Source organism: Anabrus simplex, chromosome 1, assembly GCF_040414725.1.
Source record: "Anabrus simplex isolate iqAnaSimp1 chromosome 1, ASM4041472v1, whole genome shotgun sequence".
In the NCBI taxonomy this organism is placed as follows: Eukaryota; Metazoa; Arthropoda; class Insecta; order Orthoptera; family Tettigoniidae; genus Anabrus; species Anabrus simplex.
In genome coordinates, this window is record NC_090265.1 from 1,062,739,092 (window position 1) to 1,062,763,569 (window position 24,478).

At 41.6% G+C, this 24,478-nt stretch overlaps 1 protein-coding gene across 4 annotated transcripts in view; it reads left to right on the forward strand.

Moving 5' to 3' along the window:
* Positions 1-24,478, forward strand: part of LOC136857975 (solute carrier family 35 member F3) — a 406,908-nt gene that overhangs the window by 288,795 nt on the left and 93,635 nt on the right. For all 4 annotated transcript variants that reach the window (XM_067137123.2, XM_067137124.2, XM_067137121.2 and 1 more), the window contains exon 10: positions 6,221-6,350. In XM_067137123.2, coding sequence (XP_066993224.1) covers positions 6,221-6,350 — 130 coding nt within the window. The remainder of the gene's footprint in view (positions 1-6,220; positions 6,351-24,478) is intronic.

The following is a 24,478-nucleotide window of genomic DNA, read 5'->3' on the forward strand; positions in this document are numbered from 1 at the left end:
TTTCTTTTAATTTTCTCTCCTAAAATTGGGTGCACGGATTACACTATCCTGCAAAATAATATTGCTTTCCTACGATAAAAGGTTTAATTGGTGATCGTACCTAACTTAGGTGTGCTGATTTCAAATCTGCTTTCCGTTTTTCCGTATCATGTAAGGATTTTTGACAGTAGCCTCAGCATTTCCTTTAATATCATGAGTTTGATCATATTACACTAAATTTTAACACCCCTTAAAGATCTGAAAAGAAATTTATAAACTTTTTTCTGAGGTCTGAGATGTTGTAGGTGATTGTAAATAATTTTAACACGCTGAATTCAGTTCCAGAGTCAAGTTTTCTTACAGTATACAAAACTGATGTCATAAAGGGTTAGATTTAGGCCCCTACCTAGTAAAGTGCGCTGTAAAATTGAAAAACCTTGTAAAACACAAAACAGACCGCCTACATATCTTTACAACGCATCACTTGAAGAAAAACACTTTTTCTTTGCCTGGAAGGAGGGTTGTGTTGGTTGACCTTTACAGTCGTGTTACGTAGTTTCCCTCTTCAAGCACCGGCAATAGTCAGCCAACGTCGCTACATTCCACCATCGCTGGTATCTTCTTTCCATTTCCTTTATTTATCGGTGGAATCTTTCACCCTGCTCATCACTTAGGGCTCCCAAATTTGCAGGAAATAGTCTATATGATTGTTCAAGAAATGGAGTTTTAAACTCATGTTGTAACTGAGAGCTTGAAATGCAGTAGTTTCAACATATTTTTTAAAAATTGTCTTATACTTCACGTCCTTTACGTTTCCAAAAAAAATTATCGATTAGTTCTCTGAAAGCACACCATGCCTGTCATTTAGCATCATTCATAGTACCCAAAAATGCAGCGCCCTTCATAAGGAGCCTATGCTGCAGTCCATCGAATACTCCCCTCTTTTATCTTAGCTTCTGATGTATGCGTGTGTATGTTGGGTATTCAGACCGAAGGCTGGTTTGATCCTACACAGTTCCGCCAACAGCACCCATAGATGGCCTAGGCATCACTGTAGAGGCGTACTAGGGAAATGAGGAGTGAGGTAGTTTCCCGTTACTTTCCTCACCGAGCCAGAAGTTGCTATTACATATCAGTCTGCCAAGCCCACTGAAATGCATACACCAACCGACCCTATGAGTGATATTTTCACACCATTTATAGCAGGGACTGGCTGCATAAGGAATGGTATTACAAGCATCGCTCATACCTCGGTCACTTTCATATTGTCAAAGCCAAGGATAAGACTGAGACAGATCAATGAAAGTAACAAATTTATTCTAGCCCGTACCAGAAGACATAGTGCACTGTAAACTGTACATCTCACCAGCAAAGGCAACAGCTTCTGATAAGAGTGCTTTTACAAATTGACCCCCTGTGGGTGGGGGACGCAGACGAAGAATACACCCATGGTATCCCCTGCCTGTCGTAGGAGGCGACTAAAAGGAGCGACCAAGAGATGATTGTATTAGAACCATGAAACTACTTGTGATTAGTACCATCACGCGGGGAACATATTGGGTCCCCTTTACTTGCCAGTAGTATCACTATGTTAGGTACACAATAGGTTGTGTTTAGTAGCAACAGAGGGTAAATCAGTATGGGTTTTACAGTACCCGTGTCCGAGTTGTTGGATGAATGGTCAGCGTACTGGCCTTCGGTTCAGAGGTCCCAGGTTCGATTCCCAGCTGGGTCGGGGATTTTAACCTTCATTGATTAATTCCAGTGTCTCGGGTGTGGGTGTTTGTGCTGTCCCCAACATTCCTGCAACTCACACACCACACACAACACTATTCTCCATCACAATAACACGCAGTTACCTACACATGATAGATGCCGCCTACCCTCATCGGAGGGTCTGCCTTACAAGGGCTGCGCTCGGCTAGAAATAGCCACACGAAATTATTATTACACTATCCTTGATTAGTACCACTATATGCGGAACACCATGGACTTACGTTGCCTGTGTTTGGTACCATTGCGAGAAACACTACGGTCTGGGCGTTGCCTGTGATTATTACCACTATATGAGTGACACCACGGGCTTACGTTGCCTGTGATTAGTACCCACTATATAAGGAACACCTAGGTTTGCGTTGCGTATAAGTCGCTCCATTGTGTGAGAAACACCATAGGTCGGCGTTACCTGTGTGACGTACAATACTTGTGAGTAGTACGATAATGTGTGGAACACCGTGAGTCTACGCTATTTTTGATTACTACCAAAACATGACGAACACCATGGCCCTACATTACTAGCGATAAGTGCCATTATGAGTGGCCGTTGACCTGGATTTTGGACCCCTTTAGACAACAAGCATCCTCGATTCAGGATTGTGCTTTAGAAGCAGTCCCTTGGTCAGTAATACTATTGTTTATTTGATAGTTTCTGGGTCGGATCTACTGATTGTTTTAAATTTATATCCATCCCTTCATTCTTCAACATCACGTTTTTTTCTGTTCAGTGGATGACTTTTAACTTTTAAATTGTCATCACATTGCATCTCATTTCGTACCATTAGTGGCCGATAACCTAGATGTTAGGCCACTTTAAACAACAAGCATCATTTTACAAATTGCTTAATGAGCTCAAGTTTGGTATGCAAAGATAAAACTAGTATTTTTTTAAGGATCAGGCCACTCGTTCGTTGTCTAATATTTATCTGTGTTCCTGCTATCCCAATGACACAAAAAGCAAGGAAATTTTGTGTAACCTGCTTGTTGGCCTAGCAAGATAGCGGTTACCTTTAGGTTTCCACACAACAGCCACTAATGTTCCTGGTAGTTACTTTTTTCTAGAATCAGCTGAAAATGTCTGTAAGTTTCTTTGAAACAAACAGAATACCCAACGAGAAACGAGGGAAATTAGCTTCTATTATGTAGTAAGACTGTTTTCAGGCTTCTCTTCGACGCATCAATTACTGAATAATAAAACCTCATATGTCACAGCAATAAAATGCCCGTGTTTCCATTTTGAAAACTAAAGGCAGTCCTGGTGCCAGCATTTTCTTTTCTTTCATTCTCTGTCCCACAATTTCACTCTTTTCCTTGGTAAGAAGTCCCACACAAAATTGTTCAGCTCTGCCTGAGTAAACTGAGTAAAAAGCTGTAGTTTGTCTTCTGAAGTGAGTGGAGAGAAATCCTCATCCACTTCAAATCACTCTGTAGACTCAGATGAACTCGATTACTCCACATCCTCTAGTTGTTTTGGTGGCAGTGGAATGGGAGTGTCTGGACTGTGTACCCGCTTCTAAGCCTTTGGGATATTTTATTTTTGATTTATTAACTTAATTGTACACTGATACATTGCACAGATAGAAGTAGCAATCATCATTATGATATTTCGGTTTAAATGGCATGGATTTCTATTGTCCATTAAACCACTGTCTTAGTAGTAGTAGTAGTAGTAGTAGTAGTAATTTATTGAACATTACAGGCTTATCGCCCAGATACATGTGTACAATGCCAGATTACACAAACAGAAAGAACCATTAAAACAACGGAACTGAACAATTATAAACGGAACTAAAAAAAACACACCTTCTAAGTCTACTAAGCAGCCCCTTACATGGGCGGATGACCAATCCACATGTAATGGCCAACCCTACACAACTAACTTGGTGGCCCCCCACACGGGCGCGATACCAGTCTCCGTGCAAGGCACCCCCCCTAAACTAAATCTACTAAGCCGCCACTAACATGGGCGGATGACCAGTCCACATGTTGGGGCACCCCCTACATTTAAATTAAACCCTATAATCTTAAATTAATTAGTTGGCCCCCTACGCGGGCGAGAAACCAATCCACGTGCAAGGCGCCACTCCTACAACTACTGCCCGGCCGTGTCATCCTCCCTGGTGAGAAAAGGGACGCCCTCCCAACACTGTCTTAGTACTTCAATACATGTTTAACATATACAGTAGTATGCGGCGCCCACTTTTTGTCTTCATCTCCAAACTTAACTTTGAAATATGCAAGGTACACATTCTTAATAAAGGATGTAATAGTATATTTCTGCCTCCATAACAAGTATGAACCACATAGGCTACATAAAATAAATTATTCGAGCTGTTCATACACTGCCTTCTTGGTGCTGTAAAGACTGAATCCATATTATCACTACACATAACACGAAGGAACACTTAAAAATCATCAAATATTACACTCCGACAACTACGAGATAAAGAAAGCCAACTGAAGACTATGGTGGTACTATGCTAAGATACATTTATCTAAGGGCTGTGTTTATCTTAACTTTTTTTCTGCAAACCAAACCCCAGTCCCGAAGTTCTTGTCCTGCAGAGTATGAGGTGTCATGTGGCCAGCAGGACGAATCCTCTCGGCTTTTATTCTTGGTTTTCTAGGCGGGGCCGCCATCTCACCATCAGATAGCTCCTCAATGGTAATCACTAGGCTGAGTGTACCTCGAACCAGCCTTGAGATCCAGGTCAAAATCCCTGACCTGGCCAGGAATCGATCCCGGAGCCTCCGGGTAAGAGGCGGGCACGCTACCCCTACACCGTGGGGTCGCCGCTCTTTTCTTTCCTAAGATATTTTTATGACCTAACATGTTTTGGCACTCTTATCTTCTTCTTATCCTTCTTCTTATTCTTCTCCACCGGGCGAGTTGGCCGTGCGGTCAGGGGCACACGGCTGTGAGCTTGCATCCGGGAGATAGTGGGTTCGAATCCCACTGTTGGCAGCCCTGAAGATGGTTTTCAGTGGTTTCCCATTTTCACACCAGGCAAATGCTTGGGCTGTACCTTAATTAAGGCCACGGCCGCTTCCTTCCAACTCCTAGACCTTTCCTATCCCCCTATCCCATAAGACCTATCTATGTTGGTGCGACGTAAAGCAACTAGCAAAAAAAAACTCTTCTCTTCAGTGCTATCACTGCTAACAGATTTATTACTTCCCTTCACCGTGTTGGTCTTCCATTTTCAAATCACCCAACCCTCCGAGAATTTTAAACACATGGTCGGCCAAACATAGAGAACTGAGGGTGGAACGGGTGTTTTGTTTCACAAAAATATTCTCTGCATAGGTTCGCTTTTTCCTATTCGTTATGTAATACACTATAAAGTTTCCAAAGCATTCAATAAATCCAATACAATGAAAATCTACAACCTGTTTTCCAGTCTTTGAACGGGTCAGGTATGTAATGAATGAACCATATATAGGCTATTACTACAATAGAGTCGCCACTCCCTAAGTGATTCATTAATGACTGATAAATGCTATGAAATCCAGCGGTGAGAGGTCGATGCGCTGCCGTCTGAGCCACGGAGGCTCCAAATCAAATACAACAGGCTATAATATTAAGGTTGTATTTTATTTTCACCTAGAGTTGTCTTACCTTCGAAGTATTTTTTTCCAGATAGTAAGTCATAATATTGTGTATTCCATCAATATTATTAGGACTGGCAATTTAATTTTGTGTGTGATAAAATTATTTCCATAAATTTGCATTATGTAAGAATTTAGGAAATATATTTTTACTGATATCTTGTAAACGGTACATGATAAAGCATTTCTGTTTTTCTCACTCAATTCTAGATACTAATATTAGTGTTGTTCATGTATTTCGATGCCTGGTAACATTTTTGAAACATAATGAAATGAATTCAAATTTCCTTACATTCACATTAAATCTCTAACACCGATATATGAAATTGCTAATTACACAAAATCTGTATGAGTTATGGCAAAACGGTTGGTGTTTTCGAAGTCAGCACAGCATTTTCTATATGAACTACCTGTTTTCACCAAAATTGGGAAATCGTTGCAGACTAGTGTTATTCACATGTATATATGGTATATCTGAAGTATGTTATTTGAGTATTCCAGCTGTACCATTATCTTCTCTGAGTCCTCAGACATTCCCTGATATTCCTGACAAATTTAATTTTAGCATCTAGTAGTTTCTTTGATGAGGTTCGTGCATGTGAAGCTTCCATCTTTTAAATACTCATTATTGTTTGATCAGTTTATATCAGAGGTAAATTGTAATGTCTGGAAAATGAATTAATAGTAATAAAATGTGAGGTGATTTAACTTCAACAGAGTGCACATTTTACGAGTGTGCCAAATATCAAGTCAATAGCTTCCACAGCCATAGGAAAAGACAAGAAAATTCTACTTAAGCCTAGTGTTCTAGTATCTAATAATGTGATATGTTTGTAATTAAATTCTTTCTTCACAGCACTGGATGTGGTGCTATATGGTGCTAACTTTGTGGGAATGAAGCTGGCAGGAATGATTCTAATTGCTGTAGGTTTCTTCCTTGTCATGTTCCCTGACAACTGGCCTGATTACATCACTCGTGTCCTCCGGTGAGTAAATATGTTCTCCATAAAGTAATCATTTTCTTTAGTTGCAATATGGATGAATCATGCTAAATAAAATGTGTTATAAAACATAGTTCATTCATTACATCTGTCTCCATTATAGACTCTTATACCTTTCAGCATTCAGTTTGCAAGCCTACGTGAATGCCTCCATAATCCTCTATTTGTAACTAGCTCTGAGGCCTCATTTAGTTCCTTATCTCTTAAATCATTACAAACTGAGTCTAACCAATATCGTCTTGGTCTTCCTCTACTTCTCTTACCCTCTATGTCCGAGTCCACTATTCATTTTCCTCATATTACCTCACCAATGGAGCCGGTTTATGTGTGCAGCTTTATCAACCGAGTTCATTCCTAACTTAGCCTTTAACTCCTCATATCAAGTACTCTCCTGCTATTGTTCCTACCTGTTCGTACCAGGAATCATTCTCACTACTTTCATGTCTGTTACTTCTAACTTGTGAATAAGATATCCTGAGTCCACCCAGATTTCATTCCTGTAAAGCAAAGTTGGTCTGAAAACAGACTGGTGTAAAGAGAGTGGTTTTTTTTTTTGCTAGTGGCTTTACGTCACACCGACACAGATAGGTCTCATGGCAACGATGGGATAGGAAAGGCCTAGGAGTTGGAAGGAAACGGCCGTGGCCTTAATTAAAGAGAGTGTCATCTGGGAGCTGGCTTCTTTCTTACGGAACTGCGAGCCACTGCATTAGCTTTGCTGCACCCTGATTATTCAATCTCACTTTGGGAAAATACACATCCTAAATACTTGAAATGATGTACCAGTTCCAGTTTTGTATTCCCAGTCTGATATTCAGTTCTCTTAGGTTTTTTCCTTACTGGCATCACTTTGGTCTTGGAAAAGCTAATTTTCATATCATAGGCTACTCATTGCACCTGTTTTCAGGTTCCAAGATGTTCGATTGTAGGTTTTCAACATAGTCTGCCATTAAGACCAAGCCGTCCGCATAGGCCAAAATGCTTCAACATTTCCAACTAACTGAATCCCACTGTGCCATTTTATACCTTTCAGTAGATGGTCGATGTAAACTAAAAATCAGTTAGCTAATAACTTCGGTATTAATATTTATCAGCTTAAGAAAATGGTTTAATCATTTACTCTCAGGCAAATGTTGCTATGGTGTAGTTTTAGCCTATTATTTCACTGTGAAGTACAGCTATTAAAATTTCAAGAGAAATTGCACGAAACACTAAGTCATAAATATGCCTCTGTGGTTCAGATGGAAGCGCGCCGACCTCTCACTGCTGGGTTTCGTGGTTCAAATCCCGGTCACTCCACGAGATATTTGTGCTGGACAAAGCGGGGGCGGGGCAGATTTTATCCGGGTACTCTACTCCAGTTTCCCCTGTCATCATTCATTCCATTAACATTCTCAAATATCATTTCCCTTCATCTGTCAGTCATTAAACATTGCCTCAGAGGAGTGCGACAGGCTTCGGCAGCCAGCACAATTTCCATCCACACCGTTAGATGGGGGCTTCATTCATTCCATCCCTGACCCGGTCGAATGACTGAAAACAGGCTTTGGAATTCCATTTCATTTCACTAAGTCATAAATGAGACATTGATACCTATCAGATATGAATTGTTACAGTATATACTTTTGAGAGAGAGGGAACTGAAAAGTATAGCAGAGGAGATAGTGCAAAACTTCCTGAAAGAGGACAAGAGGCTAAAGAATTTCATTCACATTCAATTCTCTACGCTCAAAGAATTTTCTTAGACCTCATTACATTTATAGCCTACAAGATTTTACATATGATGAAATAACATATCACAATAACAAAATGAAGAAGGAGAAGGCAAAGAAACATATATTCAAAAGAATGAATATTGGTTACAGAGGTTGGAAAGAGGTAAATTGAATTACTCGTACCATTCTTGGTTACAAATTGTTACAGGAAAAATTCTATTTGAAAGAAATGACATGTAACATTACATAGTGGTAACTGAAATACCAAGGGCTGTAAGGTCCACAGCTGAAGCTAAATGAAAAGTGAAGAATTTGCAGTAACAGAAGCTGGGGTTGCTGGACCCTCCACGCTCATTTTAGTTTCAGCCAGGCATTTAAGGCTGGATGCCCTTCCTGGTGTCACATGAGTTTTGAGATAAAAAACTCAATTCAGGATTGATCAGGATTCGAACCTGAGATTTCCCTGTGGAAAGCCAACACATGCCTCCCACCCCTACCACTCACTAATATATGTTTGTACATTGGAACCAAATTAGATCTCTATATTCCATTTCAATTCTATTTATCTCCAATAAATTTTAACTTCAAAATTTAAAACTATTGTTAAGAGGCATAGAAAAATTCATCAAGTATTAAATCAATGAGAAATTGCTGAAAAAATGATGATGCAATATACACAATGCAATGACTTTTGATAACAGCCATTAAACGGCATTGAATGCTGATAGTACATAGAAGGATAGCCAAAGAACGTACTTGATGCAGATATTTAGGAACGGAAGGGAAATAGACACACATAACGGTACCCACTCATATGTAAATTGAATTGAATCACATCCCACATAGGTGATCAACTTGATAATGTCAATTAGCCCTCTCCAGTGAAGTAAAGAAAATAGTCAGGGGCAAATATTGAACTCGCAGAGAGATCCTCAGACATAGTCAAGTGATACAACATGTCTCCAACATTTGCACCCAAAATAGCAAATGAACACCAGTCTTCCAAAAGACCAGAGAGAAAATTATTAATACCTTGAAAACTGCAAACAGTGCCAGTAACATACTAAATGTAAGCTTTTACTGAAGTGTCCACTAACCTCTTGAAATTCTCAATTCACCGTTCTATATTTCAGAGTTAATAAATTAATCCTCTTTAATTAAAGTCTAAAAATCCTTTAATAAATATCAAGAAACAGAACTCAGGGTTAGATCAATACAGCAGGAGGGCATACTACAATTCTGAGAACCTGTCAAATTTGAACTGTATTAAAAGTAATTACTTTATAATTCCTCTAAAAGCATTCCACATAATCATGATGATATAATAACAACTACCTGAGAACCCACCATTATTTGAAAATGACCAAGCAATGCACGGTTTGGGTCACATAGCTATCAACTTGCATTCAGGAGATAGTGGTTCCAAACTCCACTGTTGGCAGCCCTGAATATAGTTTTCTATAGTTTCCCATTTTCACACCAGGCAAATGTCGCGGCTGTACCTTTATTAAGGCCATGGTCGCTTCCTTCACACTCCTAGATTTTTCCTATCCCGTCATCGCCATAACATCTACCTGTGTAAGTGCAACATAAATCAAAGTGTAAAAAAAGAAAGAAAAGCAATTTAAATTGATAGGGGCTGCCTGGCCGATGCGGTAAAGGCGTGCTCGGTTCGCCCGGAAGGACGTGGGTTCGAATCCCCGTCAGGAAGTCGTACAATTTAAGAACAGAAATTTCCACTTCCGGAGGTGCATATGACCCTGAGGTTCACTCAGCTTACATCAAAAATGAGTACGAGGTTAATTCCTGGGGGAAAAGGCGGCCAGGCGTAGAGCTAACTACTCTACCCCATCAAGTGCCGAGGTTACGAATAGTGAAATCCTTTACCTTCCACCACTCCCAGGGCCTTCATGCTTTTTGCTCATTTAAATTCATGGAAACAAATAGTACATGCACAGTATATTAAATGTTTATTAATAATAAATTATGGCCTCCAAAGAGTCTTGATGCAGATCCTGCAAGTTGAATGCCCATGAGCAACCAGTGTATCTGTGAGGATAGGGCCCTTTGTAGGATGAAATCTAATGTTCAAGATAGCAGGGGCCAGGGGAATTAACCAACGAAGGCTAAAATCTCAACCCAGCTGGGAATTGAAACCAGGACCCCTTGGAACCCCTTGCTAACCACTTTGCTATGGATGAAATGAGTCATCATGTAAAAACTTAAAATTACTACTTGCAGTCAAACCTTTAAAAGTAGAATACTTAATGAAGTATCAAGAGAGGTACACATGAACATAGTGAGAATAATTGCTGGCACAAACGGGTGGGAACAATGACAGGAGGATACTACGAAAGAGAATATAAAGGCCAAGCAGTATGCATAAACCGGCTTTGGTGGTAGGATCATGTCAGGCGAATGGAGGAGGAAAGGTTACCTAGGAGGATAATGGACTTAGTAATGGAGGGTAAGAGAAGTAGACGGAGACCAAAATGACAATAGTTAGACTCGGTTTCTCATGATTAAGATAAGAGGTATGGAAGTAAACAAGACCATGGAACTAGCTAGAAATAGAGGATTGTGGAGGTGCTTAGTTAATTTGCAGAGGCTTGCTTACAGAATTTTGAAAGACATAATACTGTAGTCTATAATGAAGATGTAATGTATGTATGCAATGCAAGAGAGAGAGAGAGAGAGAGAGAGAGAGAGAGATGTTACATATTCGGATTAGAATATGAAGAAAACAAAGAAATGTATGAGTAATACCCGCAGATACACAATAAATGTGTGTTATACGGAGGTTGTTTCCAATCGTTAGTAACAAATTGCACTTGAGTTTTATCTTAGGAAAAGCTGAGTTTCCACAACCTATCATGCTGTGTTTGATGTCCCTTCATAAATTAGTTATAGCTCTGCACCTCAGTTTTCGTTGAAGAACTACATAATACAGCCATATCCATCTGTTCAAACTCCTCCTTACAGACTTTCCATAGGCCTTCTATAGTATGATGATGCCTGTTTCTCAGAGCCTTTTCAGATATCCAAGCACATAAAAGGCCGTGGGAGAAGCATCAAGGGATTTCTTTGTATCCCCCAACCTAGAGTCTGAAGCTCCAGGAAACCGCCCTTGTGGCGGTTCCCTCACTGAGTCCGAGGAAAAAGCCGACCCTGGAGGGTAAGCAGATAAAGAAGGAGAAGAAGAAGAGTCCTCCCTGTATTTAAGACAGCTGGGGTCGGACGATAGTTGCCTCTGACTGTTCACAACAACTAGCCGCCCTTACACTTCTACTGATCAGCGCGAATGAATTTTAAACTCCCTTCTCTTTTGAATTTCATTGCCCAGTATCTCAATATCAACGTTCGAGCATGATGTGTGGTCTCGATGTGCTGAATGCTGAAGTTCGAATCCCCGTAAGGTGGAGAATTTTTCTGAGTAGTATGTAATTAATTTTTATTTAAGTCAATACATTCATTACGTATATAGTTTTACTACATTGCTTCTTATTCTTATTATTCTTCTTCTTCTTCTTCTTCTTCTTAATCTGTTTACCCTCCAGGGTTGGTTTTTCCCTCGGACTTAGCGAGGGATCCCACCCCTACCGCCTCAAGGGCAGTGTCCTGGTGCGTGGGTCGGGGGTACAACTGAGGAGGATGACTAGTACCTCGCCCAGGCGGCCTCACCTGCTATGCTGAACAGGGGCCTTGCAGGGGGATGGGAAGATTGGAAGGGATAGACAAGGAAGAGGGAAGGAGGTGGCCGTGGCCTTAAGTTGGCCAGCATTTGCCTGGGAGAGAAGTGGGGAAACCACGGAAAACCACTTCGAGGATGGCTGAGGTGGGAATCAAACCCACCTCTACTCAGTTGCCTCACGAGGCTTAATGGACCCGTTACTGCCCTCGTACCACTGGTTCAAATTTCTTGGCAGAGCCTGGAATCGAACCCGGTCCTCTGAGGGTGGCAGCTAATCATGCTAACCACTACACCACAGAGGCAGGCTACTACATTGCGCCTACTAAATCAAGTTCATAGTACTTACACTTGAGTGAATGGGTCCTTTTAACTCCCTTCTCTTTAGAACTTAATTACCCAGTATCTCAATGATAACGTCCGACAGTGATGTATGGTCTTGTGGAAACGCACCGGAGTTTGGATGCTGAGCACTGGTGTTCGAATCCCTGTACGGCGGAGAATTTTTACTGAATAGTAAATGAATATATCTTTCAGTGATAGAGTACCAAGGAAGTGAAAGGAGCAGGGCAACCAATAGAAACTAATTAGAGTAGAAGGTGTCATGGCGGTGACATGGATGGCTTCGAAAACTTAGAACCGATTATCTCAAATATGGCGGATGTGGAAACATGGAAGAATACATTCAGGAAAAGGGCAATGTCAAGGAAGTGGTTCACAAGAAATACGATATGAGTAAGGGAAGTTGTTCAAGTACTGAATTGAAAATGGGGCTAGTTCCTGTGAGGTAGGCAACCCACACATCAGGTGGTCAACGACCTACAGTACTTTTGAACGAACCGAGATAGAGTCCTCCCTGTATTTTAGACAGTTGGGGTACTGGCTCCGGTTCTCCTCCGGGGTCGGCCAACCACTGCCTGCGACGTATTCCCTAAACCACTAACCCGCCGTTGGCCCTACATTTATCAACAGGCCAGAAATCCAAGATTTGCTTCTGGTTACTGATTGGTATTAATCGATCACATGCTCACGCATGGCGCACTATTGTACAATTGGACTTAAGCGTTATTCATTGGCAAGTAATTTAAATCTGTAACTTGTGATATTATCTTTTTTTTTTTTTTTTTTTTTTTTTTTTTGCTATTTGTTTTACGTCGCACCGACACAGATAGGTCTTATGGCGACGATGGGACGGGAGAGGGCTGGAAGTGGGAAGGAAGCGGCCATGTCCTTAATTAAGATACAGCTCCAGCATTTGCCTGGTGTGAAAATGGGAAACCACGGAAAACCATCTTCAGGGCTGCCGACAGTGGGGTCGAACCTACTATCTCCCGAATACTGGATACTGGCCGCACTTAAGCGACTGCAGCTATCGAGCTCGGTTATGATATTATCGTCCGCCTCTGTGGTGTAGTGGTTAGTGTGATTAGTTACCACCCCCGGAGGCCCGGGTTCGATTCCCGACTCTGCCACGAAATTTGAAAAGTGGTACGAGGGCTGAAATGGGGTACACTCAGCCTCGGGAGGTCAACTGAGTAGAGGTGGGTTCTATTCCCAACTCAGCCATCCTGGAAGTGGTTTTCCGTGGTTTCCCACTTCTACTCCAGGCAAATGCCGGGATGGTACCTAACTTAAGGCCACAGCTGCTTCCTTCCCTCTTCCTTGTCTATCCCTTCCAATCTTCCCATCCCCAAGCAAGGCCCTATTCAGCATACCAGGTGAAGTCGCCTGGGCGAGGTACTGGTCATCCTCCCCAGTTGTATCCCCGATCCAGACATGAAGCTCCATGACACTGCCCTTGAGGTGTAGAGGTGGGATCCCTCGCTGAGTCCGAGAAAAACCGACCCTGGAGGGTAAACAGGTGGGCCTCCCACTCCGGGGGTTGCCTTCTTCACAGGCGCATGTTTCACTTTCAGCCCAAGCCTTGAACGCAGTGCTTTATTCATTTCATATTATTATGTTCCTAACCCACTTCCAGGACTTCCCTTCTTGAGACTTGTTTCTTCGTGTTCTCAGATCCTGCGTTTCTGAATTTCTCCAGTCCTGCATATCGACGGTATGATCTCATCTATTCAGCCCTTGCGTCTAACTTCCTATTGTCTACTCTGTTCCACTCACTTCCTTGATACTCTCGTACTAAAGGCTATATCCATTTAATATTCAGCCAAAACTCTTCGCCCCAGTGGGATTCGAACACCAGCATACAGCACCTGCACTCCACCGCTTTACCCCGAGGCTACACATTAGTTCAACGCGGTGGCATTGAGATCTTGGGTGATGAAATGCAAGAGAATGGACCTAGTAAGAACCATGCACACAAGTACAACGAATTTGGTTTAGCAGGCACAATATCGTAATAATATGTTGAAATGAATAACATCGAATTATTTCCAATATAGCAAAAATATTTTTCTTTCCTTCTTTTCTTTAAATCTGTTTATCCTCCAGGTTTGGTTTTTCCCTCGGACTCCGCGAGGGATCCCACCTCTACCACCTCAAGGGCAGTGTCTTGGAGCGTGAAAACTTTGAGTCGGGGGATACAAGTGGAGGAGAACCAGTACCCCGTGCAGGCGGCCTCACCTGCTATGCTGAACAGGGGCCTCGTGGAGGGATTGTAGGATTGGAAGGGATAGAGAGGGAAGAGGGAACAAAGCGGCCGTGGCCTGAAGTTAGGTGCAGTGGTTAGCATGATTAGCTGCCACCCGCCCGGAGGCTCAGTTTCGATTCCCGGCTCTGCCACGAAGTATAAAAACTAGTACGAGGGCCGAAACAGGGTCCACTCAGCCTCGGGAAGTCAAGTGAGTAGAGGTGGGTTCGATTCCCACCTCAGCCATCCTCTAAGTGGTTTTCCGTGGTCTCCCACTTCTCCTGCGGGCAAATGGTGGGATGGTACCTAACTTAAGGCCACGGCTGCCTCTTTCCCTCTTCCTTGTCTATCCCTTCCAAACTTCCCATCCCTCCACAAGGCCCCTGTTCAGCATAGCAGGTGAGGCCACCTAGGCGAGGTAATGGTCATCTTCCCCAGTTGTATACCCGACCCAAAGTCTCGCGCTCCAGGACACTGCCCTTGAGGCGGTAGAGGTTGGATCCCTCGCTGAGTCCGAGGGAAAAACCAACCCTGGAGGGCAAGTAGATTAAGAAAGAATCCAGGGTTGTTTTTTCCCTCCGAGTCAGCAAGGGATCCCACCTCCACTGCCTCAAGGGCAGTGTCCTGGAGCGTGAAACATTGGGTCGAGGGGATACAACTGGGGAGGATGACCAGTACCTCGCCCAGGCGGCCTCACCTGTTATGCTGAACAGGGGCCTTGGTGGGGAATGGGAAGATTGGAAGGGATAGACAAGGAAGAGGGAAGGAAGCGGCCGTGTTCTTAATATAGGCACCATCCCGGCATTTGCCTGGAGGAGAAGTGGAAACCACGGAAAACCACTTCCAGGATGGCTGAGATGGGAATCGAACCCATCTCTACTCAGTTGACCTCCCGAGGCTGAGTGGACCCCGTTCCAGCCCTCGTACCACTTTTCAAATTTCGTGGCAGAGCCGGGAATCGAACCCGGGCCTGCGGGTGTGGCAGCTAATCACACTAACCACTACACCACAGAGGCGGACTAAAGAATTTTCTGCTATACCATTTACTTTTGAAAAGTAATTGTAGTTTATGTCCACCTCTGTGGTGTACTGGTTAGTGTGATTAGCTGCCACCCGCAGAGGGCCGGGTTCGATTCCCGGCACGGAACGGGGTCCACTCAGCCTCGGGTGGCCAACTGAGTAGAGGGGTTTCGATTCCCACCTCAGCGATGCTCGAAGTTGTTTTCCGTGGTTTCCCCCTTCTCCTCCAGGCAAATGTCGGGATGGTACCTAACTTAAGGCCACGGCCGCTTCCTTCCCTCTTCCTTGTCCATCCCTTCTAATCTTCCCACCACCCCACATGGGCCCTGTTCAGCCTGCCGAAGTACTGGTCCTCCTCCCCAGTTTTATCACGCACCCAAAGTCTCTACGCTCCAGGACACTGCCCTTGAGGCGGTATATGTGGAATCTCCCGCTGAGTCAGAGGGAAAAACCATTCTTGGAGGCTGAACACATTAATAATAATAATAATAATAATAATAATAATAACCGCCTTTTTTGTGTAGTGGTTAGTGCGATTAGCTGCCACTCCGGGAGGCCCGGGTTAGATACCCGGCTCTGCCACGAAATTTGAAAAGTGGTACGAGGGCTGGAACGGGGTCCACTCAGCCTCGGGAGGTCAACTGAGTAGAGATGGGTTTGATTCCTACCTCAGCCATCCTGGAAGTGTTTTTCCATGGTTTCCCACTTCTCCTCCAGGAAAATGCCGGGATGGTACCTAACTTAAGGCTACGGCCGCTTCCCCTCTTCCTTGTCTATCTCTTTCAATCTTCCCATCCCCCACCACAGCTCCTGTTCAGCACAGCATGTGAGGCCGCCTGGGCGAAGTACTGGCCATCCTTCCCAGTTGTATCGCCGACCCAATGTCTCACGCTCCAGGACACTGCCCTTGAGGCGGTAGAGGTAGGATCCCCCGCTGAGTCCGAGAGAAAAACCATTCTTGGAGGGAGAACAGATTAAGAAAGAAAGCATTAATAATAATAATAATAATAATAATAATAATAATAATAATAATAATAATGTCCATCTTTGTGGTGTAGTGGTTAGTGTGATTAACTGCCACCCTTGGAGTCCCGGGCTCGATTCCCGGCTCTGCCACGAAATTTGAAATGTGGTACGAGGGCTTGAACGAGGTCCACTCAGCCTCGGGAGGTCAACTGAGTATAGGTGGGTTCGATTCCCACCTCAGCCATCCTGGAAGTGATTTTCCGTGGTTTCCTACTTCTCCTCCAGGAAAATGCCAGGATGGTACCTAATTTAAGTCCATGACCACTTCCCCTCTTCCTTGTCTATCCCTTCCAATCTTCCCATCCCCCACCAAGGTTTCTGTTCAGCATAGCGGGTGGGGCCGCCTGGGCGAGGTACTGGTCATCCTACCCAGTTGTATCCCCCGACCCAATGTCTCACGCTCCAGGACACTGCCCTTGAGGCGGTAGGAGGTGGATCCCCCTCTGAGTTCGAAGGAAAAACCAATCTTGGAGGGTAAACAGATTAAGAAAGAATGAAAGAAAGACTAATAATAATAAAAATAATTTTGCAATAAGCTCACCTTGTTTTCACTCAGTTTTGTTTTTATGTATATTTTCATGCCCTTTATGGCCTTATTCGGGTCCATTAATAACTTTCTGGTCTTGTCTACTTGGTTTTCGTCCTGCATGACACAGCCAGGGTTTAATTCTATGCCTCCGGTCACTAATAGCACCACCATCACCCTGACTAATGTTAATATAGCCTGCACTATATATAGGGACTGTTGACATTTTGAATGAACATCAGTTTCATCCTGCAACTCTACTGGTACTGCTTGACTGACTCTTCCTACTCATTCACACTCTTGTCACACACTCAGCACTACATGTCCATTCACCTTGCTGGTTGGTTTACGACTACACTTCATTAATAACAGAATAGCTATAGTTTGCATTGTAAAGGGCAGTAACGTACCTTACCAGCATGGTTCAATTTGCTGTGATATTGCAGCTATACCCTTGTGAATGCTACACTGACAACATCTTAATTGTCTTACTCATCATACAGCATACCGACCTTGGCACACACCAAGCAGTGATATAATGACAGTGAAAGTTGTTACACGAGACTGGAAATCACCTCAGTACTTTTACAAAGTTGTTTGAGGGATGCTAGATCGTAGATGTAAATTTTCTTTAAAGTGGTTTAAAGTGTTCTAGTAAAGTCATCTTTTACCATTACAAGACAGTAATGAGGTTGGATTAATTCTGAAAATTATCTGTAACATGATTGCTTCCAACTGCTCAAAATATCTTATTGGTTCAAATGGTAAAAAAGAAACTAATTTAAACATATTAATATATTATTATCTTAAGTCTATTACCAGCATTGTGATTGGAAAGGTATTTCTGAATGAGGTAATTGTATAGTGTGTTGGATTTCAAACCAGCTAAAATTACAAATTTTGATGCACAGAACACATCAAGAGTGCTTAACCAACATTATACAAAACAAATGTTTCTAACCTTAATGTTCGAGGTCCAAAGACATCAATCTACATTCTCCTATGAGGTAATTTATTCACTTTTCAAAATAATATGAGCACAGATTTAGTGTTTACTGTAATAGTTTCCCATAATTACAAATTTTTCTGTGTACCTAAACTTAAATACAGTAAACTCTTGATTATCTGGGTTAATGCAGACCTACGATTGCATGGATAAATGAAAAATATGGATAATCCAAAATACGCATGTTCCTACCAGAAACTGCATATTTACCGGTACTATATTTACAAAACATGCTCTGTATCATGTTTGAAATCCCACTGTATTATGTATGTGTAACTCACCAGTAACTGAAAAATTATCTACAAAATTACACTGAAAACACACTCTATTTTGTATGACTTGCTTTCAGTTCACTTTTGGGAAATAAAGGTCCAATTTTTCCTCTTTCTGTTTTTCATACATACATACATACATACATACATACATACATACATACATATATACATACATACAGTACATCATTATAGACAGTTATCTTTTGGTGTTCAGTCTGCAAGCCTCTGTGAATTTACTAAATGTCGCCACAATCCTCTATTTGCAACTAGTGATGTGACCTCATTTAGTTCTATACCTCATATCTTTAAATTGTCAGAAACTGAGTCTCCATCGCCGTCTTGGACTCCCTCTACTTCTCTTACCATCCATAACAGAGTTCATTATTCTCCTACGTAACTTATCCTCCTCCATTCACCTCACATGACCCCACCACCGAAGCTGGTATATGCGTACAGCTTTATCCATCGAGTTAATTTCTAACAGCCTTTATCTCCTCATTCCGATTATTCTCCTGCCATTGTTTCAACCTGTTTGTACCAGAAATCATTCTCGCTACTTTCATGTCTGTTACTTCTAATTTATGAATAAGATATCCCGAGTCTACCCAGCTTTTGCTCCCGTAAAACAAAGTTGGTCTGAAAATAGACCGATGTAAAGATAGTTTTGTCTGGGAGCTGACTTCCTTCTTACAGAATACTGTTGATCGCAACTGCAAGCTCACTGCATTAGCTTTACTGCACCTTGATTCAATCTCACTTATTATAATACCATTCTGGGAGAACACACATCCTAAATACTTGAAATTATCAATCTGTTCCAGCTTTGTATTACCAATCTGACATTGAATTCTGTTGAATTTCTTACCTACTGACATCAATTTAGTCTTTGAAAGGCTAATTTTCATACCATACTCATTGCACCTATTTTCAAGTTACAGGATATTACACTGCAGGCTTTCGGCACAATCTGCCATTAAGACCAAGTCGTCAGCATAGGCCAGACTGCTTACTACATTTCCACCTAACTGATCCCTCCCTGCCACTTTATACCTTTCAGCAGATGATCCATGTAAACTACGAACAATAAAAGTGAAAGATTACAGACTTGTCTAACTCCTGTAAGTACCCTGAACCAAGAACTCATTCTACCATCAATTCTCACTGAAGCCCAATTGTCAGCATAAATGCCTTTCATTGACTTGAATAATCTATCTGTAATCCCATACTTCCCCAGTATGGTGAACATTTTTTCCCTTGGTACTCTAACATATGCTTTCTCTAGACCTACGAAACATAAACACTACTGTCTATTCCTCTCATAGCATTTTTCAATTACCTGGTGCATACTGAAAATCTGATCCTAACAGCCCCTCTGTGGTCTGAAACCACACTGGTTTTCATCCAACTTCCTCTTAACCACTGATCGCACCCTCCCTTACAAGATGCCAGTGTATACCTTGCCTGATATACTAATCAATGACCGGGTGAGTTGGCCATGCGGTAAGGGGCGCACAGCTGTGAGCTTGCATCTGGGAAATAGTGGGTTTGAATCCTACTGTCGGCAGTCCTGAAGATGGTTTTCCATGGTTTCCCATTTTCACACTAGGCTGTACCTTAATTAAGGCCACGGTCACTTCCTTCCAACTCCTAGGCCTTTCCTATCCCATCATCACCGTAAGACCTATCTCTGTCAGTTCACAGTAAAAAAAACTAATCAATGAGATACCTCGACAGTTGTTGCAATCCTTCCTGTTTCCTTGCTTATAGATTGGTGTAATTACTGCTTTTGTCCAATCTAAAGGTACCTTACCAACACTCCATGCTAATCTTTACTACTCTATGAAGCCATTTCATCCCTGCCTTCCCACTATACTTCATCATTTCCGGTCTAATTTCATCTATTCCTGCTGCTTTATGAAAATGGAGTTTATTCATCATCCTTTCCACTTCCTCAGGTGTAATTTCACCAATATCAATTTCCTCCTCCCCATGAGCTTGGTTGTTTGCAACACGCACTTACCTACACATGGCAGATGCTGACAACCCTCATCGGAGGGTCTGCCATACAAAGGGCTGCACCCGGTTAGAAATAGTCACACGAAATTATTAAATTGTTATACCTTATGCTTGAAGAATTCATTCGTAACTGCTAAACCTGTAGTAGAACAGAAGTCCAGCAAATGCTTCCATTCCTATTAGCTTCCATCTTCCCCACATTTACCAATCACCCTTTCGTATCATTCAGTTCTATTTCTGTTGGCAGAAATTGCCCATTAGCACTATCTTTTCCATGCTGTTGACCCTTACTATGTCACCCTCAATTTCATCCTCATCTGCACACTCGCATGCTGAATACACTGAGTCATTTCTCATCCTAATTCCTCCAACGGCCAAATCTACCCACATCATTCGCTCATTTATGTATCTAACAGAAACTATGTTGCGTGCAATAGTATTCCTGAAGAACAGCCCTACTCCCCACTCTGCCCTTCCCTTTTTAACACCCATCAAGTACGCTTTATAATCTCTTATCTCTTCCTTGTTTTCTCCCCTTACTCGAATATCACTTACTCCTAGCACATCCCGATGCATCCTCTTTGCTGACTCAGCCAGTTCTACTTTCTTTCTTCCATAAGTCCCATTAATATTGATAGCTCCCCATCAAATTTCATTTTGTTCACCAAGTTATTTACGAAGAGTCCCTCACTTGTCAAATGAGTGGGACTCTGTTGCTCCCATAGGTCCAAGGCTTGATTAAAATGTTTTAAGCTTGGTAAATTTGTGAAGCAGGATGCTACCCTAACTTACACTTAGTCCAAGTGAGGATCTCTCCTCTGACAGGGTTAGGGACCACTGTGGATCATATAGTCCTAGCCATCTGAGCACAAGGAGGGCCATAACTGAGAATATGTCTGAGATGCCCATTCCCATTCTGTAGCAACTGGTACCATGACTCTCGAGACCACTTACTAGGCCACTCAGCCATTGCCCATGGTTCACGAACTAGGACGTGGCTACAGTAACCCACACCATGAACAACAAAAATGTGATACAGGTTAACACTCATTGTCTATGATTCATTTCAGAGACTATTATTGAGATCTGTTGGCGGTGGCCAGAAATGTACGATCAACAATGCATTCCTCCTGGCGATGTTTAAGAGTATGCTTTTACATCGTATTAATATGGAGCAAAAATTCTGAAGGAAAGGAATGGGAAGAAAACTTGAATCTTGTTCTTTTACTTTGGATTTAGGGGCATTGCAAATTATCTACATTTAAATCCTAGGGAAATGGTTTAGCAAAGATATAGACAGGAAATCGCCCGTGGACATGTTACAAGGTTAGGGTCACAGCATTCTCCTGAAGATAAAATGGGAAACAACGGAAAATATTTCAGGATCGACCGATGGTGGGAACGGTGTCTGTAGCATCTTTTGGCAGTAAAACATGAGTCTCGTGCACAATAGTGCATTCTAAATGAAAACATTAGTTCTAATTATAACAAAATACAGTACTCCAGGCTTCTTTTTTTTAAAATCGACAAACTATGTATGGATAATCTGCTCCCAGATAATCGAGAGTTTGCTGTGCCTGATTTTATTGTAGGGATATATTTTCAATAATGTTCATTATTTATAAAATAAGGCCTAAATCAGGTCTTAGATAGATTATCTACAAAACGCTGGATGATAAAACTTCATTCCAATTATTAACGGAAGTTTCTAAAAGAAGGTTTTTGAAATTCCACATTACTTATGGCTTCTTTATGGACGAGATACTTTTGAAGTAAAACTGAAGAGGTAATCTTCATATCATTGTCAGACTGTCTTGGCAAGGTCAACTGTAAAGTAGGCGAAATGTTGACACTCATAAAATACGAGTACAGGCTGATAGCTTGAAGACATTATATACAGGCTGTGGAAGCATTAAAAAATGAATTCTATTCTCAAGACAAAGTTTGAGCCTAACAGAAATATTTTTAGCAGCTAAAAATATGCAATTGAAATACTGCATACTTATAGTTAATAGTGTGGTTATAAACTTAACTACAGTATTAACAAAATAATTACATGCCAATACACAACACATGGAATGAAAATATTATAAAGTATGGTTAAGTAGATATACATCAGGGGCAAATTGGCAAGCCCAGTGAGTTCTGGACAGCTTGTTAGGTAGCAGCAGCAGTTATAACAATTGCTGAGATGTATGTCTAATATCAATGGAGGTTGCAAAGTTTACTGTGGATGACACATTTACATGTAGGGTTGTTTTGTAAAACGAATGTAGTGTTGGATTGTTAGGAAAAAATTTACACTAAATTACCCAGTGTTTGAGTTACAAACTAAAACACAATTTGCATACTAGTAGAGAAAGTGAGAGAAATTTGGTTGTTTATTGAAATGACAGGACATTTTAAGCACCAGGTTCTTATGAAGAAGTTAGACAAAATCCTTCCAAACTTCAAACGTTCACTTCAGAAACCAGAAGGCTGTCGAGAACTTTCAATCAGTATAAATCTAGCCACAGGGTGTTTTATAATATTGTAGTTATTTGTTTAGGACCTTAGGATTATACAGAGAAAATGTTATCAATCAATCTTCTCCAGCAGATGGACACAGGGGCTAACGATTGAAAAATGTTTTAAGCTTCCTATACGAACAGATGAAAACAGGAAATATTGCTTCTCATAAATGAAAATAACTTCCATAACGGAAATTGAACAAACCTTCACTCAGAATTATATGAACCGGAAAAGCAGGAATCCATCTCCTAGGACTATTGTTGCTGAATATGTACTGTTATTTACAATTTGAAAGTTTATCAAAATATTAACTATACACTGCAAAAAATGTTTGGAATATCAAGGATGCAATCCAATAAAAACCTTACAGAATGTTGTTTATTGTATCACAGAGATGCACATCCTGGAAATGTAAACTTTTGCAAATTCAAACGTTTCCCTTCCAATATCTAACGCAAAATAGACAATAATAATGAAAACATTGCAAGTTGTGCTTTTTTTTTTTTTAAATAATATAAGTGAAGGTTGTCCCTTCTTCACTCTACCTTAGCACCAGATATGGTCTCCTCTGGAATTGTTTAGGTCACACTGTGGAATGCTTATGGTTAGTACATTGATGTCATCTTAAGGAAGACGGTTCCCCCTTCCATCTGGGCATCTCTAATGAGGTCTGGGAGTGTCTCCAGAGGTTGTGGACAATCAGAAACACTCGTTTTTAACCTTCCCCATGTATGCTCAGTGCAGTTCATGTCCGGTGAATTATTTGGCCAATTCATGTGGTTGATACCTGCCTCTCTCATTTAGTTCCTCAATGATGGACACCTATGAGGCTGAGCATTGTTATCGATGAAAATGAATTCAGTACCATATTCAAAGAATGTTGGTATACTGCTGGGCAGTTAATATCTCTCGAATTGGTATCAAAGGCATACAATGGCTGTGCATAATCTCAGCTGAAAACATTACACCACCACCTCGAAATGCATGCATCTCTTGAACATCCTGGTACTTTCTGCCATGTCATTATACACGTCTCCAAACTCTTTGTCATTGTGTGTCTGACCTAAGTGATATCCGCGTTTCATCTGCAAACATAATGTTATGCCATTCATCCGACCTCCAATTAAGATGTTGGATGGCCCATCTTCTCCTCTGAACATGATGATAATTCTCTAGTGGAACATAATGAATCAGAAGAAATGACCTTAATTGGGGACTATGCAGTTCATTGCATACAGTCTATGTAGATACATGGAACCTGCTTGTCCTCAATGAGTCATCTTGTAATTGTTGAGCAGTCAAAGTTTGTCTCTTCTGTGCTGTTATGTGGCTAAACTGATCATGATGTGGCATTTTGACCCTCTGTTTGTCAGTCACATCAAGGATCTCATGGTCTCTTTCCCACATTTTTGACACTGCATTTTGGGTATACCCTAAGATGTATGATACTGCTGCTTGCTTATGTCCCCCCTGAATCAATGTCACAATTCTGGCTCGGTCAAACTAGGAAATACACATTGCACATGAAACGTAAACACTAGCTGAGCTCATACTGCACTACCAGTTTTCACCTGAAATGGTATAGTTCCCCCCAGGCTCAACACTGTCTGTAGGCAGTGACATCTGTTGTACTGTAAACAAGGAATTGGATTACTTGTGTGTAATCAGTTCTCTAGCACTTACAACAGGACTACACATGCCGTATCACATAACGTGCCTAATCCCACAATATTAAAAAAATTG